The 17890-nt window shown below is 41.5% G+C and overlaps 1 protein-coding gene and 1 long non-coding RNA gene across 2 annotated transcripts; both read right to left on the bottom strand.

Annotated features, from left to right (window-relative positions):
• Positions 1-2026: 2026 nt before the first annotated feature.
• On the bottom strand, positions 2027-4898 carry LOC137848900 (uncharacterized). The gene is made up of 2 exons (XR_011091573.1): positions 4163-4898; positions 2027-2726 (listed from the first exon to the last, which is right to left on the bottom strand). It is a non-coding gene; the product is annotated as an uncharacterized lncRNA (long non-coding RNA).
• Positions 4899-6444: 1546 nt separating this feature from the next.
• LOC137848896 (ATPase family AAA domain-containing protein 2-like) lies at positions 6445-16771 on the bottom strand. Its single transcript, XM_068668388.1, has 11 exons — positions 16476-16771; positions 15077-15236; positions 14218-14308; positions 13476-13790; positions 12376-12502; positions 11142-11396; positions 10381-10396; positions 8688-8817; positions 8339-8535; positions 7040-7199; positions 6445-6705 (listed from the first exon to the last, which is right to left on the bottom strand). Exons 1-11 carry the CDS (start codon positions 16769-16771, stop codon positions 6518-6520), a joined length of 1935 nt encoding a protein of 644 aa, XP_068524489.1. The 3' UTR covers positions 6445-6517.
• Positions 16772-17890: the final 1119 nt, after the last annotated feature.

Genomic DNA, 17890 nt, shown 5'->3' on the forward strand with positions numbered 1-17890 from the left:
AAGGACTGGTTCATATTCATACTGGTGCCACAGTGGTGGAAGACGCTTATTAGACTGGCCTAGAAACCTGAAGTAATGTGCTCAGGAGTGCTAGCTAGTATCCCAAAAACTCAGCCCTGTAGAATGCAGTCACGGGAGAAAGATGACAATGCACTTACAACAGATTAGGAAAAAAGCTAGGAAGTAGAAATGGATATTTTTATGGTGTACTCTTTTGAGCACCTCAGAAGTTCTTGTCACCTGTCTTGTCTGTGATTCCTCAACTTCATGTTCATTATATAAAGGATTTCTCAAAAAGTCATTTTAGAGAACAAGAAAAGCAAACCATATACACAATCCCATTAAAAATGTCAAGCATAGATAAAAAACATCATACGATGGGTGAGCAATGTCTGACGGGTAGGGCTCAGAGGCTTATGGTAAATGGGGCTACATCAGGCTGGTGGCTGGTCACCAGTGGGGTCCCCCAGGGCTCCGTTTTAGGGCCAGTTCTTTTCAATGCTTTTATAAACAATTTGGATGTAGGACTAGAAGGTGTTTTGAGCAAATTTGCTGATGACACTAAACTTGAAGTTGTTGACTGTTGAGGGTGGAAAGGCCTTGCAGAGAGATCTGGACAGATTGGAGAGCTGGGCGATCACCAACCGCATGAAGTTTTACAAGAGCAAGTGCCGGGTCCTGCACCGGGGACGGGGCAACCCTGGTTATATGTACAGACTGGGCGATGAGATGCTGGAGAGCAGCTCTGCAGAGACGGATCTAGGGGGGTCGTGGTTGACAGCAAGTTGAGTATGAGCCAGCAGTGTGCCCTGGCAGCCAGGAGGGCCAACCATACCCTGGGGTGCATCAAGCACAGCACTGCTAATCGGTTGAGGGAGGTGATTGTCCTGCACTGCTCCGCGCTGTGCGGCCTCACCTCGAGCACTGTGTGCAGTTCTGGGCACCACAGTACAAAAAGAACATTAAACTGTTGGAGAGTGTCCAGAGAAGAGCTACGAAGATGGTGAAGGGCCTTGAGGGGAAGACATATGAGGAGCGGCTGAGGGCACTGGGCCCGTGCGGCCTGGAAAGGAGCAGGCTGAGGGGAGACCTCATCGCGGTCTATAGCTTCCTCATGAAAGAATCATAGAAACACAAGGTTGGAAAGGACCCACAAGATCATCTAGTCCAACCATCCTTCTATTACCATTACTACCTATTACTAAAATAGCAGTAAGCACAAATGAAAGCTTAAGAACACTTTCTATTACTATAAAAATAAATAATTTGTAATACATGGTTAGTAATATTTAGCAAACAGTGTGCTACCACCATCACAACGGCCTATTACCCCGTCTAGCTTCAGAGGCATCCTTATACATCCAAAATAGAGAGGAGGATATAAACTATATGGATCTCTCTCAGCAGTGGTTTCACAACAATTAGAAGGAAGAAACAGTTGCTGAGAAGCCACAACAAGCTCAAGTTAATTTCTGGACTTTGAATAATTACTCCTTAAGTTCTCTCTCTCTCCATACAGTAGAGCACGCTCCTGACTAACTTGTACAGTGCACTCTGAATAGGAGAGATTTGTTTGCCTAAGCTAAAGGAAGAAATAGAAAACCAAGAAAGCTACTTAACTTTTAACACTTAAATTAAATGTTAAGTTACAAAAGTTCACAGGCCATGAGATAACATAAATAAATCCCTTCTCGAGCTAAAAGATCTCATTTTTTTTTTCAGGAGCAGCCTCCCTGAATCTAAATAATCCTCTCACAGGCAGAACAGAGTGTCCGTTCTAACTCTTTATCAGATGTGGAAGAAGAGATCGAGATGACCAGTGCCTAAAAAAAAGAGGCACTCTCTTTTCGAGGCAGACTGATCGGCACAACAAATTTCATCTGTTCTCAAGCACAAGCAACTCTAAGATAAATGGGTTCAAGGATCTTCAATGTGAAGAGTGAATATCCAAGCGTATACTGGGAACACCTGACTTGGACCACGGACGCCTCACACAGATTTCTGAGGAGTTCGGACAACTCCGAAATCATCTTTTACAGGAAGAGACCAGAGAATTTGACTCAGTGTAAAACTGGCACAGGCAGAAATCTCCCCAATTACAGATGCTCAAGCGCATTAGTTAAAAAGAGATTAGAGTGTGACTAGAGAGAAGTCTCAAACTCTTGTTATATACTTAAATTTCTCTCCAAGGATGGAACAACTGCTATCACCGTGCATGACTGGCTGTAGAGGGAGAGAGCGAGTGAAAGACTTAGAAAAGCACCTTCCCTTCGTAGTCCTCCCGCTCCCAAAATGGTTCCCAAGGAAAACTACTGACAGACTAAGGTTAACTGCTTTGAAAGGGCTGTGTGGGTGGACCCATTGTCTTCAAGTTCAAGCTTTTTCCTGCAGAAACTGCCAACAGTTATGCCAAATATAACAATTGTTTTGCAAGGTGGATAAACGTCTTCCAGACTGAAAGGGAGAAGTCGTACTGTTGTTGTCTGTGCACAGACAGCTAAGCAGTGAAGAGCAATGCTAAACAACCACGATACCCCAGAACACACAAATACTGCGTAACAGTGACAGAAAGTGCTAGAATTCAAAACAAAAATTACCTCCACCAAATCGGTTTTGTCGTAGTCTTCTCTCTGGTTGTAAATACACTGATTAATGACGCCATATACTTTTTCCAGGTGATAAATGTCAAATCCCTTCGTTATCTCAGTGACAAAGCATAACAATTTCTGAAGACAACAATGGAGCAAAACAACAACTTTAGAATAGTACCAGATCCTTTGAATACGCTCTATATGTTTTCGGAGGTTGAACAGTAACAATACAAGTGAGAGCCTACTTTTTCTTACGCTATTAAATAAAATGTGACACTTCAGACAACAGATTAAATATCCCATGAGATTTCAGCAGGGAAAATGAGTTAATTTTTCATATTTCAGAGAAAGGAAAGGCTGAAATTTCGGACAATCTTTTACTACTAACCAATCTATCACATCAATGGTTGTAATTGCAAGTCGACTGCTCCCAAAGCAGCAGGGAATGACACGATCCTCTTTGTAGGACAGCTGCTGCCACAGCAAAGCCACTGTTGCATTTCATTAGAGAAGCGTTGCAGCAGCGCGGGGCACTGTAAAAAGGCTGCAGATCTTGTAGATACAGCTGTGCCAGCTGGAAAAGGAAGCACCCTTAGGTGATTACCTTTACCCACGTGTGCCATGCCTACAACTCTGCTGGCAGAACAGATTGCTCAAACGCCCAGAGCAAAGGTGGATTAGTTTGCTCAATCCTACCTTTAAATTCAGGGGTGGGTAAATAGCAAAGCGACTGCTTGTAGCAATCACCTCTCTCTCACACAGTCATTTCTATTACCAAAGATGCAGAGATGATAATCTCTGGCACAGCAACAGTGACAAGCTAGTGGCAGCACCTTCTTCCACTGCCACAGCTGTCCATTACCTGTGTGAGCCTGCAAGCATGTAGCTTTAGGGAGCAGCCATACCAAATGGAAATACTACTGCCCCCTGGAAATAATGCTGCTTATCATCTTATCAGCAAACTCTGCCTCCTTCATGTATATATATATATATATATATATATGTATATATATATATATATACACACACACACACAATATAAGAAATTCTAATACTGCACTTTCAAGGAATTTCAGAAAAGTAGTCACTTCTCCATGGCTAGCTAGTTTACGTCAACCTGCTAACTTCAGGTTTAATATCATCACTGCAAGAAATAAAGATCCTTTTCAGATTCTTAATACATCAAAGCATGAAAAAAAATCCCCAAATAAAAGCCCTCAAACCCATCATAAGAATTATGAATCATTAAAATGATATCCATAATAGTACTAGCAGGTTGTCAGTGTGGTATTTTAAAATTCAGCAAGGCCTTTTGTCTTAAAAATTAGGCAAAGAATCTGTCTCCTAAACTACAGATGACCAGAAGCAAATGGTAGCCTACAGAAATCTCCATGAGGTGTGGAAACTAAACAGTCACAGTGCATTACAGGCTGAATTATTTCACTATCTGTATGTCCTTCCAATTAATTGTTTTAATTGGCATTGGTTAACAATGGGCTTAATTTGCAATTTTACATGACGCAGGAATATGTCCTATTTGAGCATTAAAAAAAAGCTGAAATTAGACATACTTTGAGCTCATAGCGATCCACAATAACTATGTAGTCTGTCTCCGTAGGGACTTGTACAGTGTTCTCATCACTTATCTGTTGTTGGTCTTCTTCCCAAGAACGTTCAGGAGTCACCGCTTGAAATGCCCAGGAATCTGGAAGGACACAGATTTCTTCAGTCAGGTTTTCTGTTTATCTAGAATACAGTCTCAGTGAAGTATCCTGTACCTGCCAAACAGTCTCTTTCTACAAATACAGAGACAGAATTGTTATCGTCTTCACTGAGAAATACTTGGCTTCTCCCTTCTTTCCAGCTAAAGTCACTGCTCCACAAAAATTAGAAACTAAGACAAAAAAAGCAAACAAAAATACCCACAAACAAACCAAAAGCACTAATGAAAAGCTTAATAGTGGAAAAAAATAGTCATGTTGCCAATTCAGGTTAGGGAACACATCTTAGAGTACAACATTAGGGCTTAAGTCTCCTATTCCACATGTTACTCTGGATCCACGCATCTTGAAGTGCAGCTTTTTCACCTAAGCTGCTCGTTATTGGAAAGCACCTCGTACAATAAAAGAATGTCAGTGACTGCTGGCTTTCAGTTAGGTACCATTAGAAAAAAACAGACTTCAGAATCAAAAAAACAGCACCTACAGAAACATGCGGGCTTGGCTTGCACAATTAGAGGAGCAACATCATTACGGAATAAACTGTGTGATGACTTTTGAGAGCTGTAACAGAAAAAATAGAGTGAAATTGAAGGCTAAAGCTAATAAATAGTGCAATCCTCCTCAGCAAGAATAAGGTGCTAAAGGATCCGTTGGACTTCTCCCTTACCATTTGAACTTGGATTTTCATTAGTTATAGTTCCCCATCTTGGTGGGGAATATTCACAAAGCTTAGCACTTTCCTTTTCAGTGTTAAGTTTTACTTGACATATGTCAGAAACATGTTTGTCCACAAACTCTTCTTCATCACTATCGTTTTGGTCATCTGTTGGTACTCTGTTCTCTGTATCGAATTGAGAACTCCTTCTTCGCTTTGCTGCAGCATGCGCACAGTTGTTCCTTCTGCACTTTCTTTCTGACGCACCTACAAAGAGACAGCATAAAAAAGTAATCCAAAACATAACCAAAAGAATTCTTTCTTCAAAATCCATTATCTTCATCTTACTTGACTGACAAGGAAAACAAAGGAACTGAGCTACCACTGCCTACATATGCTGAGAAAAGAGTTGAAAGTTAATGGGGTCAGTTTGCTATTAAGATTAAAAACAAGCAAACAAACCACACACACTGCTATGGAATTTCATTCACTAAACAGTCACTTTCAGGATTTTACATGCTGAGGATTCTTACTTTGGATTGGCAGTATTAATACAACGTGAGGTTATTTGATAAAGTCACTGTCTTACTGCATGAACTAATACAGATGAACACCATAAAAGCCTCTGGAAATAAGCTCTCCTTCGAGTCTGGTATCAAGCTGAAGACTTCAAAAGCTGAATACATGTTTGGAAGAGATTAATTAATGAGACAATTTTAAGGGAATATTCAAAGGAGAAAAAACGTGAAGACTTATACCTCGTATGCTTCCTGATTCGGTAAACCTTTTGTGAAAAAACAAACTTTGTGGTTTTGCCCAACATTCGTAGTATTCATATAGTATTGCAAAAGGATATGGGTGGAGTCCATGGCAAAATTCCCACTCTCACTAGTTAGACTTCCCTCCTTCAACTGGAAATCACAGTATGAGGTAGCTAAGATTTTAGCATTTGGGGAAGGGAGGGGTGGAGTGGGGGTAAAAATACCATTTTGCATAATTAAAAACTAGTTAAGTATTCAGAAACTGCCATCCACAACATTTTTTACCTCAAGAATTAGCAATTTAGGGGCGACTAAATAGCAATTGGGCCGTCAAAGTTTTTGTTTGTTTGTTTTGTTTTATTTTGTTTTTTGTTTTTTGTTTTTTGTTTTTTTTTTATATTGTAAACCAACTTTCTTTGAACTTTAATTCATAACTATATTGAATGGATGACCTCTGGATTTCTCTCTCACATTTTGAAGTAAATTTGAAAACAAAATACCTCTGGCATAAAGAGCCAGGCATCAGAGACACCTGTTGCGCCTCAAGAACAGAGAAGGTATGAATGACAAGAGCAGCTGAATAAAATGCAACTTACCATTAGAAATGGGTGTACTGGCATCTACAGGTGCCGCTGTCATCGCCTCATTTTCGTTACTCTCTTCATCTGGTTTGTCGTCTTCAGTAGCAGGGTTCTGCTGTGGTGACTTGGAGTTGTCACATGGAGCACATGCTGGAGAGGTGCGACCTTGCAATAAAGAATAGATACCAAAGATCTTCGTTGTGCATTTTCAGTTACAAATGCAGAGACAAGTCTTAAAATCCTTAGCGTTAAAGCACGTACCTCTTTTCTCACGAGATTCTTTAATTTGTTCACAAAGTCGTCCAAACTCTGTATCCATTTTGTTCCTCACCATTGAATATGCAGTGTCTTGCAAAACATAGGCTCTGTGACAATCTGAAATTTTACAGACTTTAACTGAATGTTGTCTACCAACCAATTAAACTGTTTTGATCACAGAAAAAAATTGCTTTCTTCATAGGTTGGTTCCGAAAGGTTATCTCAGTGAATATTTTCAGCATATCAACATAGAAGTTAATTAAAACAAAAGCACTAGTTCCTTGGGAACATTTATATCACAATTCCATGCCCAAGTAGCAAAATGATAAAATATTTACAATGTGGTAAGAGATGTTCTCTGTGGATGTCCAAAATCATCGAATCCATCCAAAGTCTATTGTCCGCACACAGCATTTATCCATCTATACGTTTGACAGATTTTTTAAACTAGGGCTAAAAAGCACATCCTCACTTGTAGATCTTTGATCTGGGTAGTACTCTAAGGCATTGTTACAGATTAGATCGATGTCCTTCAGATAGTCTCCTGCAGCGGGGTACTGGCACGAGTCAATTTGAGTCAGAACTGTTGAAAGATCCATCGGCTCTTTAATCCTTGTGGCATAGTCAGGTACCTGCAGATCAAATACAAGCATTCAGAGGTTTTCTTAACCTTGCACACTGTCTACCAAAATTACTCTGAAAACTTTAAATAAACGACTTCCTAAAAACCCTGAACATTTGCGATGCATCAGAAGATGCTGAAATTAACCAGTTTGCTTCTCAAAAATGGAAGGGCTCTTTCAACTGGCATTAGAGCTGCTAGGAGAGGACAACAAGAAGTAGGGAGGTCAGAAGCACGTGCATGGTACAGAAGAAACACTGAGGGTGGGAAATTCATTTCACTTTGCTTCAGAAAATCACAACAGTGAAAGCTGAGTAAGCCATCCGACATTCTTTTTGCTGTCAACATTGAGGAAAAGGTGCATAAATTGCACCTGTGAAGTACCTATTGCAGGCATCTGCTTTAGAATGAGATAACTGGGCCCAGAGGTGCTGATTTCTTCCCTCAGACCATAAGAGGAGCCTAATGACTAGTTCAGATGAAGACATACGTATCTGTCTAGATTTTTCACAGCTCAAGAACCTAGGAGAAAAGGGGAAGAAAAGCCAGTGGATGCCCACATGAAGAGGCCTTTGCTGATCCGCAGGTATAGTCAAGTTACACCTGTCTTTGAAATATACGCCCCTAGTTTAGGCTTATCTAATCAATTAAGGAGAAAAAGGGATCTAAGCAGCCTATTGGAGGAAAAAGAAAACACACTGCACTTATGGTTGATTCCTCTTGAGGAGTTCCAGATGAAACAGAGAACAGGATCTCAAAACTTATTTTTACAAACTGCTGCTCCTATTCCTGTTCCCACAGGAACTGACAGTCCAATAAAGGGCTTCATTAAAGTAGTCCTGTAAGTACTGTTTGTAATTATAAGGAAAGATCTCTGTGCTTTTCAGTGCTGTGACATGCCTACATATCAAAGCCTTTTCACGAGCAGACTGTGTTGGCATTTGGACTGGCTTTTTAGAATGAAACCAGGGCTTTCAGCGAATAATCCGATAAGAGACATCTGAGAGTCAGCAGAAGTAAAAGCACTGCCTCTGCTTCTTGCAAAATCCTAATAGTGCAGCCCTAAAAACGAAGTTGAACCTTCCCCAAAACGCTGAGAAATACGAACGCTGAGAAGTTACAGACACACACAGATCAGCACTAGTTTACCTTCTGTGGGTCAACGGGCTTTGCAAATTCCCTGAAACGTCTGTCAGTGGCAGGTCTGTGAGTAACGTCCCTCAAGAAAATTCTAAGTTCACGCAAGGTATCCTCCTCTTCCTCCTCCAGCATCCCTACTTCTTCCTCTTGCGGCTTCTGAGGCTCAGCTGGTGGTGCTACAGGCAGGACTTCCAATGTCCGATCAACTTCAATTAATCAGGAAAAATTAGCCAATTTACAGTACTCAAATACAAGCGTATGACAAAATTACTGACAGAAAATGACCACCAAAGCAAATCCCAAAGAGCTAGTAACTTCGATAGGAAAGTTTTAGATGTACTTCTTATATCCTCCTCACCTGTTTTCTTTACAGGAGGCTTAGCCACTTGATTTAGAATTAGGTCCTCAAAAAAAGCTGCTCTCTCTGCCCTACCAGGCAACTCAATATTGCACAGTTCTCCAAATTCCTTATTAAATAATTTTTGGATCTAAAGCAGAAGGAGGAAAGACATTTCAGATTTAAGGCCACAAAAACTCATCTTCTATTCTAAAAAGATGAGTACCTTTTAAAATGAATAATAACCTGAAGAACACAAACTGAAAAAAAGTTATCTTCCTGGCCTTAAATGGCTACATTTTCACAGGCTGGCACGGCAAATTCAAATATCACCTTTAAGAATCACCTGTAGAATTAAATCTTGGTGAAGGGATTGTACGCTACACTGATAAAGTAATGGCTTTCACCACATCCAACATCGCTTCCTTTGTATTTACTTGCCTTGCTGCATCCTTTACTTAGAACCTTTATGGCTATAGAGGGAAGAGAAAGGCTTCAGCAGACAAGTGAGGGCTTTTTGCTGAGTTTTTATTTCTCTACCAAAAGGTGTCTGAAGTAGCTAGTACCTCTACATCTTCCTCCATTTTCAATTTCTAGTATTAAAAGGTAGGTAAGGAATTTCACTACTTATTTTAGAAGCAATTTAGAACCTGTACAAAAACTTCTGTGGGAACTCAAGCACTTTCAAAGCAGTTGATAATAAACACATCTAGGTAAGACCTGTTCTCTTCCCCCAGTAACTGAGACAAAATAATCGGAATGAGAACAGCGTGTTCCTGTTTTGGGCACCTTCCCTTAATGTAAACTCTCAGAAGTCAATGAAGTTCTGCATGTACTTTTACTACAGTTTATTTAGGAATACAACTAGAATTCCATTCCAAAGTTACTTGAGCAGAAATTGGAACTCAGCTTTCCAGCTTGGAAAGCTTTGGCCTATATGAAGAAAGAAACTGATTTTTTTTTTTTTTTTAATCAAAGTGTTTCAATTCTCTACTAAATTGCATTATTAGCAGTTTACCCAACATAGCATGGAATGGCAGACTGTCAGAAGAAATCTCTTCAGTAAAAACATCTTCTTATCATTTCAAGCACTGCATATTCTTGACTGAACCACTTTGTAGCCACCAGAATTATTGTATTAATTTATTATTTGCATGCATGAGAAGGGGGTGAAAGTCACTTGCTTGACTCAGAAAAAACCTTAAGCAGATGCTTTCACAGTATTCTTTTTCTCTAAGCAAATTTTAAGTGATTTGTTAGGGTGCCTGAGTAATAACAGTAGGCATTTAAGAAAGCGCAGCATTTTGATGCTGAAAGCATTCATAAATTACAAGACACTGAAGAAATAGTAAGAAAAGTATTGACAAATACCTCTTCTGGGAGATCTGAGTGACGTACATCAGACGTAGCAAGCAGCAAAACTGGCGAAAATGCTGGAAGAGTTAGAGTTAGAAAAGTAAGTTTCAAGGCAGGTCCAACGTTGTCCCACCATAAATGGATATCTGGGACATAAATTATGCTTGGTGCTGTCTTCTGAGCATTTCGGATCAGCTAGTGAAAAGGAAAGCTTGGGTAAGAAAACTAAAACACGTAGAATAACCTGTTAATACATAGCTACATAGCCACCTGACTGCCCCATGAAAGGAAACTATGTGAACAGAGTGGCAAGCATCCTTTCACATAAGGAATTTCTCTGTGCACCCTTTCAGATTACCAGCATTCGAAGAACTCTAGTCAGAAGATGGGAAGGATATATTCAGGCAGTGGCTAGACACCGTAGCTATATGGCCACAGCCACAATCATCGCATAACAAAGAAAGGAAATGTCCCTCTTATGGGACACATCAGTATTCAGTCGTGTAACATGTCTGTCCTTACTTGTATGGCTCTCAAATGTTCCCACTAAAGGTAAAAATATTTAAAGGTAGTGATGCCAAACAATAAAATGGATTTCCTGCCTAAAAGTAAAAACACCAGATCTGTTTATTTTTTCTAGTTAAAACCACATCAGCGTGCAAATGAAGTGTTTAGTGAATGTTAATGCTTTTATTGCACATACTGCAACGGCACAAGTTGTGTATGTCCGTGTGAAAACAAAATAAACAGAAGCCCCAAACCTTGGTTGCCTTACTAATACAATTTAGAAGAAGGCTACAAAAAGTAGCCGACATGCAGTCTGATACAGAGCCATCTACTGGGAGCACACAGTCTTCGGAGGCAATGAGAACTACTTTCTGGATCCCAGGGAGATGAGCAGCATTTCTTTCCACAAAGAGATGTTTATTAGCAACACCGCCCAGCTTCCTGAGCTGCTAGCAACATCATCACTGTAAAATTGGGTATGGAAAATGTGGACATGTACAACATCCAGATTGTTTGTGGTTTTGTCTAAAAGAAAAGGGGATTTTCAGACAGAAGCAAACATCCCGGCACATTAAAACAACGCCACCTCCATTACCAATGAATTTTGCTCACCTTACTTGCAACTCGATTGATCCTTTACATACAGTCAGTGAATCCGATGAGAATAAAAAGAAAAAAGGTACCTGTCTGCAGATCTCTTCTGGCGGTGCAACGTTTGTAAGCAGAACAGAAAGGTCCAGGGTGTGAACGGGAAACTTCTCCAAAGCGTGCAACACCACGGGTGCCACGTAAGAAACCTGGCCGTACCCTTCTTTTCCTACTATTAGCAGACGGGGCCGGCGTGATGTTGGTTCACAGAAAGCACTCCTAGAACAAGAGTTAAGAAAACAAGTTTATAAATGAGGTGCTGAATAGACACACACAGATGTTCCAAGTAATTTTCCTATAGACTTACTTTTCCATCCCCAAAAAATCCAAATGGTAGCGGTACATTAAATACATGTATGATTTCCAGTTAAGTTATTCAGTCATTCCAATTGTTTCATCTTCTTCCCTTGTGTTGCCTATTCTGTACTGAACCAAGACTGCAAATTAATATCCCTGCAATCTTGCTTTACTACTAGGAAATAAATTTGTGAGGAGCATTTGTTTCCCCACTTCAATCAGGCTGTACCTTTGCTGGCTTAAATGAAAGATGCTAGAGACTTAGCCTTGCTCTAGAGGACAGAAAATCTTCTGGACAGCACAGCAATAGAAACTGAGAAAAATAACTGATCCAGCTGTGACAACATGATCTAACTTTCCAACAGTGGGCTTGCATGACTTCCATACTAAAATACCACAAGATTAACACAACTTGGTGGCTTAACAAATAAAGACACCATTCAGATTTTTCTCAAGGTGTTTTAACAAGCCATTTCTCAGTTTTCTTTCTGCTACATAATTCACCATTGGTTTAAGAATCCTGGAAAACAGAAGGGCAAAAGGTGGCAACACAAACCCATAAAGTTGGGGTATTTTTAGCTAAAAGGACAGACAGGACATTTATGTGGTCTTGAGTCTTTCAAAGAATGCCATGGATTAAGTCAACGTGTTCTGGTAGTCTACGGATCACTTTGGCTTAGGAAGACAAGCCTGGGCTTTTCAATTTGGTCATTCAGAGCAACTTCATTACCACTTTAGTCCCTTCACCCTTTCTCCTTGTGAATACCAAGCACCCCTTCAACACACAAACTTGATGTTACCCCTTCGTCTACCACCCCTCACACTTTTAACAGCTGGAACTGTTTACAAAGACTCAGCAGTCCTGAGAATTTAAACATAACAGGGATCTATCTTTCTTTACCTGCTGAAACAGAGGCGTTTTTTCTCTGGTCTGTCAGGCATTCCATCTTTTAATTCATCTCCAGAAACCAAGGATGCATCGTCATCACTGTCGAACGTATCATCTTGTAAAATAGGATTTAAATGGTCTGAAAGACAAAAGAGGTTTGTTAACTTTCCTGAATAGCCTTTGTCTCGTTCTCTTACATGAATACAGCTTCTAAATCAGTGCCAAAACCCTTTCTTCATTTGAGAGCACACACTGAAAGCTATTTCCTAGAGTTCATCCCACCACAGATCTAAGGAGATGGCACAAGGCCCTACAAAGCTGTACTAAGTCCCACTGATGTGTACGTATAAGGTACGCTACTCTTGGTGATTTTTTTCTCCCCCTTAGAATAAAGGAGATTACAAACAATTTCCGCAGTTGCTAAATAGCTAAAAAAAAAACACAAACAAACAAACAAACAAACAAACAAAAAAAAAAAAAAAAAAAAACAAGACCATTTCTTTCTGGAGGAGGTTCCCACAATGAAAGCACGGGGATTAAGGATGTGATGGCCACAGAATTCCATTCATCTAGTAAATATCAGCGCTAATTGATCTCACGTGCACATGTATAGTACGATCTACAAACATTTAAATTAGGAGACTGGTTAAAAATGATGATAGCTAAAACAGTATTTAGCTTAGACCAGTTATACTTGTATCCTGGTCCCGACATTCTTCAGAAAGGAATTAGAAACATTGACCTAGAAATGCTTCCCCTCCAAATATCTGAGTTTTGATTTTTTAAAGAAAAATAGGTGCCTTATACTTCAAACCTCAAGTCAACCTCTACAAATGCTAATTATCTTAGCTGCCGTCAGAAGCAGGATGCTTCAGTAGAGAACGCATCGTCCTTTACTGTGTATTGAGTCATTCAGGGCTTCCATTTGGCATTTCAGTTTCGAATCCAGAATAAAACCTATGCGTTATCTTCCAGACATGCCCAAAAGAAAGACATGCACATGCAAATAATAAAATTCTACCATCATTATGTCTGAAAGGTTTAAGTTGATTGCACAAACCACAAGTTTTTGCTTTAGCAGAATTATAAAGAAGTGGATGCTGTGGTTATACCTTGCTGTCGGTCCTCCTTTAGTGCAAGCTGTGCATGCGGGAAGATCTTCTGCACAACTTGTAAAATATTCGCTCCTGATCTTTTAAAAAGTGGCTTGAAAATGGGTGATAGTGCTTGTCCGGGTGAAGCCACGATCCTGTTTGATGCCAGAACAACCTTCTTCAGAGCCATGAAAAAGTCCTTTGCTTTTATTTTAATAGAATTAACGTCTAGTAGCAACTTCTCCCTACTTGCATAAATCTGAGGATAGCATCGACGTAGAGAGCACAGCGCAGCTTCAGTACATAAAGATTTGATATCTGCACCACAGTATCCTAACAAACAAAAATCAAACGTTACATCAGTCAAGGCCCAGGTTTACAACATGCAACATTTAAAGAATTTGTAATGCCAAAACCAAACAGGTTAACAGGGAATTCAAAGTGCTACCGCTCTGCAGGGAAGTTTCATGTTGCGCATTGCCTGATACCCTGCGCTTATGCAGCTCAAGCAGACTCCTCATCAAAAACTATACTCTTGAGGAAGATGCCCCAGAACCATTTAACGTTTTCAGACAACAAAAAGAACGACAACAAAGAGTAAATAGATGAAAGCATCTAACTCTGATTGCTATGAAGGCGTGCCAGCTGCCTTGTTGACTAGTTGTGCAGCAAGGCACAAGAGCTTGGGTACTGCCTGGTACAAGCTAAGGTTCTTTACAACTTGCTCACAAGCAAGAATCCATTTTGGTTTCAGTCTTACCAATGCATTTCTCAGCTAGTTCATCAAGCAACATGTCCAGTGGCTTAGGGGTCCAGTCACGAGTATGAATCTTGAAAATTTCTTTTCTAGCCTGGAAGCAAAATCATTGCGTTTTAGCTTGTCCCAAGTTTTCCTTAAAAATACCAACAAGAAACAAACAAACCAAAAAGAAAACAAACAAACAAACAAGCAGTCCTCCCTGAAAACCCCTCATCTATTAATACACTTTTCTTACTTGCTCAACTTTCAAGTATTTTACAGTTATTTAATATACACTCTGCATTTTCAACCAGGAAATTGAATATTTCTTATTTGTTATACTGAACTTTTTCTAGGAACCTACAATGAAAGAAAAGGCATTTATAGCTTCAATAACAAGTTTCCAAACTACGAGACCTAATGACCCTCAGGAAAATACTGTAATGAAAAATTTATCCAGAAACATTTCTTTGTTGTCCAAAAAACTTCTCTAAAACTTAGCAAGCTTTCATTGTGACAGTCTCATTACTTCATCACATTTGCTTTTCAGGCAGTAAATGCACAGAAAGCACTTCTGGCACAATGCTTCAAATTGCTACAATTACTATAAAGAAGAAAATAATTATGACTCAAACTACTACCACTGATTCGGGGCACAATCAAATGCAAACACGTCCCCTATTCATTCAGAAGTGAAGGATTGAGACCAAAATCACAACTTCATGATGAAAACGCCCAAGTGGACTAAATAATTAAGCAAACAGGTACAACTTTGCAGTGTCTCCACATATCACTCTTTTGTTCAAGTTGTCAATTATTTTTTTTTCCTATAAAGTTGGACTTTGCCATGGTAGCACTAACATTCAATTTAAGTTCTCACCTCTTTATTTGGCAAGTTGAAGAAGAACTCTCTGCCAAAGCGTCCTGGTCTTCGTAAAGCAGGATCTATAGAATCCAGTCTGTTGGTAGCTCCGATTACCACGATCTCCCCTCTGTTATCTATGCCATCCATAAGCGTCAGAAGAGTTGAAACAATGGAACTAATAGAAAAATATAGTTTTTATTTACTGGTTCAGTAAATTTTATTACATTCCACGTGACTTTCTTGATGCCGGAACAACCTTCTTCCTAGTAGTCATTCAAAAGTGGGAAAAAAATAGTCTACCAAGTCGGGGTTTTTTTTGGTTTGATAATAAATCTGCAGACTGGTAAGTCATCAAGCACTTCAAGACTGTTTGATATAATCTCTACAGGAGGAACAGCCAGTGTTGGAAATGAAAAAAGCAGCCCCTTTCTTCAGAGTCTTAAGCCTATGCTACTAGGAAAAAAAAAAAAAACAAAACAAAACAAGAGGAGAGGAGAACAACAGCGGGAAATTTACCTATTCTCCAGGTGTTCAATTGCAAAGCCTCCTCTGGAGGATCAACAGCTGTGAATTCAGCGTGCTTAGGAGAAATCAGATCTACGTCTGAACCACAACTATTTCAGCAGTATCACTACCATGTTACTATGAAGAAGCAGTCAGCACCCTTTCTATGTTAGGAAATAGCTGAACAGAGTCTGTTATTCACGTGAAGTAGTCAGGCAGGTTTCTTTAGGAAGGCTGGGTTTCACTAGAACATTACTAGCCTGTAAGCCTCATGGCATCACCTTCCATCTTGACTGCTAAACCTCCTTGTCCCCTACTATCTTCTTTGCCAAGGTACAGCTGTCCACATTTACTTTTCCTTCTTGGCTGGACTGAATTTAAGAAGGGATCTTGCATCTAAGAAAGGGAACAAAAGTTGCTGCCCAGCAGCGTCTGGCTCAGGGAGGAGTGGGAAAGCTCTGTACAGCCCCCAAGGTGAGTGCAGCAGGAGGCAGGAGGTGCTCCAGGCTCACAGCAGCAGTTCCCTTGCGGCCTGTGCAGGGAGAGGCCCCTGGTGGAGCAGGCTGTCCCCCTGCAGCCATGGGTCCCCCGTGGAGCAGATCCCCACGCTGCAGCCCCCCTGTGGCTGGAGGAGCCCCCGGTGGAGCAGGTGGCTGTGGCCTGGAGGAGACCGCGGCCTGTGGAGAGCCCCCGCAGGAGCAGGCCCCGGGCTGGACTGGAACAGGCTGTGCTGAGCCTGCTTTGCCCGTGACGCTCCTTGTGGAGTGATCTCCCTGTCCTTCTGGCAGCCCTTGAGCCCTTTCCAGCCTCTTTTCTCCCCTTGGCGTTGGAGGAGGGGCAGGGAGAGAGCGCTTGTGCTGGAGCTCAGCTGCCCAGCTGAGGAAAACCACCGCTGTTTGCTCTCTCTTGCCGCTGCTGCAGCACGCTGGTAGCAGCCAGCAGCGTCTGTTCTTCGAGCCTCAGCAAGCCCACAGCATCTTCCTTGAAGGGATCCCTTTCCTTCACGCCTGCCAGGCGCCGCCTCCAGAGGCTGAGGGCTTGTGCCCCGTTTGCAAGCGCTTTCTCAGTGCCCCCTTCCCCAGAGAAGGATCCCAGCTGCTTGGCTTCCCTGCCCTCTGCTGCCAGGCTCCCGCAGCTGCTATCCCAGCAGCGCAGCAGCCAGCTGACAATGTGCTCGCCTAGAGGACAGCTGCAATCTTGTCCCATGGCTCGCAGCTCGCCCAGGGATGGGGATCACCTGCTTGCTGCTGCTTTTCTCTCTGCTCTCCTTTCCAACAGCCTCCTGTTCCCTGGGATGGCCCTACCTTGGGGTAGGCTGCCTTGCCTTCCTCTTGCTCCTTCCCCTTCTTGGGAGGACTTTCTGCTCTTCCAAAACGAGATGACTTCTGCATGCATTCCTTCCCCTTGTGTGTATTGGCGCCTGAGACAGCACCGGGGTAGTCCCCGGAGCCAGCTCTTAGGGCCTGTGCCAGGCTTGGAGGGGCTGCAGGGAACATGCCAGGGGCTGGAGGGGCTGCAGGGCGAGTGACAAGGCTTTGAGGGGCCTCAGGTCCCACCGCAGTGGTTGAAGTCGATGCAGGGAACATCAGAGTTGTTGGAGAGGCTGCAGGTAAAATGCCAGGGGTTGAGGGGGCTGCAGGGTGCTGAGTCACAGCTTTGCATCAGGTCAAGACGCATTTTCCTAGAACCATCCATTTCCTCCTGAAGGGGCTGAATAGCATGGAACGGTCTTCAAAATGCACAGAGCAGACCCCAGCAAACATAGGGATGCTGCTAGCAAGTAGGTAACTATTTTGTTGCTGTTCTTAACATTGCTTCACAACAACAGATGCAAACATGATAAGATAAAATAATAATCATTATAATTTTATAGTAATAAAACAATGCCATACTGTACAACACAGTCAATAAAGTGGATTGAATGCAATAAAAATAAAACCCATTTTTCCCATCCCAATGAGTTCCTATCCCCATCATCACTTCCCATACCACTGATCATTTCCTATCCCAACAACGTCCCAGTTCTGATCCCAAGGCTGAATTCCCAACTCCCACCCACCCATCCAGCCAGCCATGCACCCATTTTCTGCATTTTCAGGTCACAAGACTCTGATGAAGGCCACCTCAGCCTTTTCCCCGAAAAAAAAGCTGCTCTTTATTGTGAAAAACTTCACTTTTGCACAACACTGCAGACCCAGCCAAGATGGTCCTGCAAGACAAGGTGAAACAAACATACAAAGCCCATATGGATGTAAATTGGTTCATCTAAACAAATTCCTACCACAAAATCCTGATCCTCAATCTCAGCACCGATGAAAAAAGAGG

The sequence above is a fragment of the Anas acuta genome, unplaced genomic scaffold (genome assembly GCF_963932015.1).
Source record: "Anas acuta unplaced genomic scaffold, bAnaAcu1.1 SCAFFOLD_229, whole genome shotgun sequence".
NCBI lineage: Eukaryota > Metazoa > Chordata > Aves > Anseriformes > Anatidae > Anas > Anas acuta.

Excerpts from the sequence above, each read along its gene's own strand:
- LOC137848896 (XM_068668388.1), bottom strand. The coding sequence starts at position 16,771 with ATGGGACAAGATTGCAGCTGTCCTCTAGGCGAGCACATTGTCAGCTGG. Across the intron at positions 12,503-13,475 it reads AAAGGAGGACCGACAGCAAG|ACCATTTAAATCCTATTTTA; the intron begins GTATAACCACAG and ends TTTGTCTTTCAG. Across the intron at positions 11,397-12,375 it reads AAACGCCTCTGTTTCAGCAG|GAGTGCTTTCTGTGAACCAA; the intron begins GTAAAGAAAGAT and ends CTCTTGTTCTAG.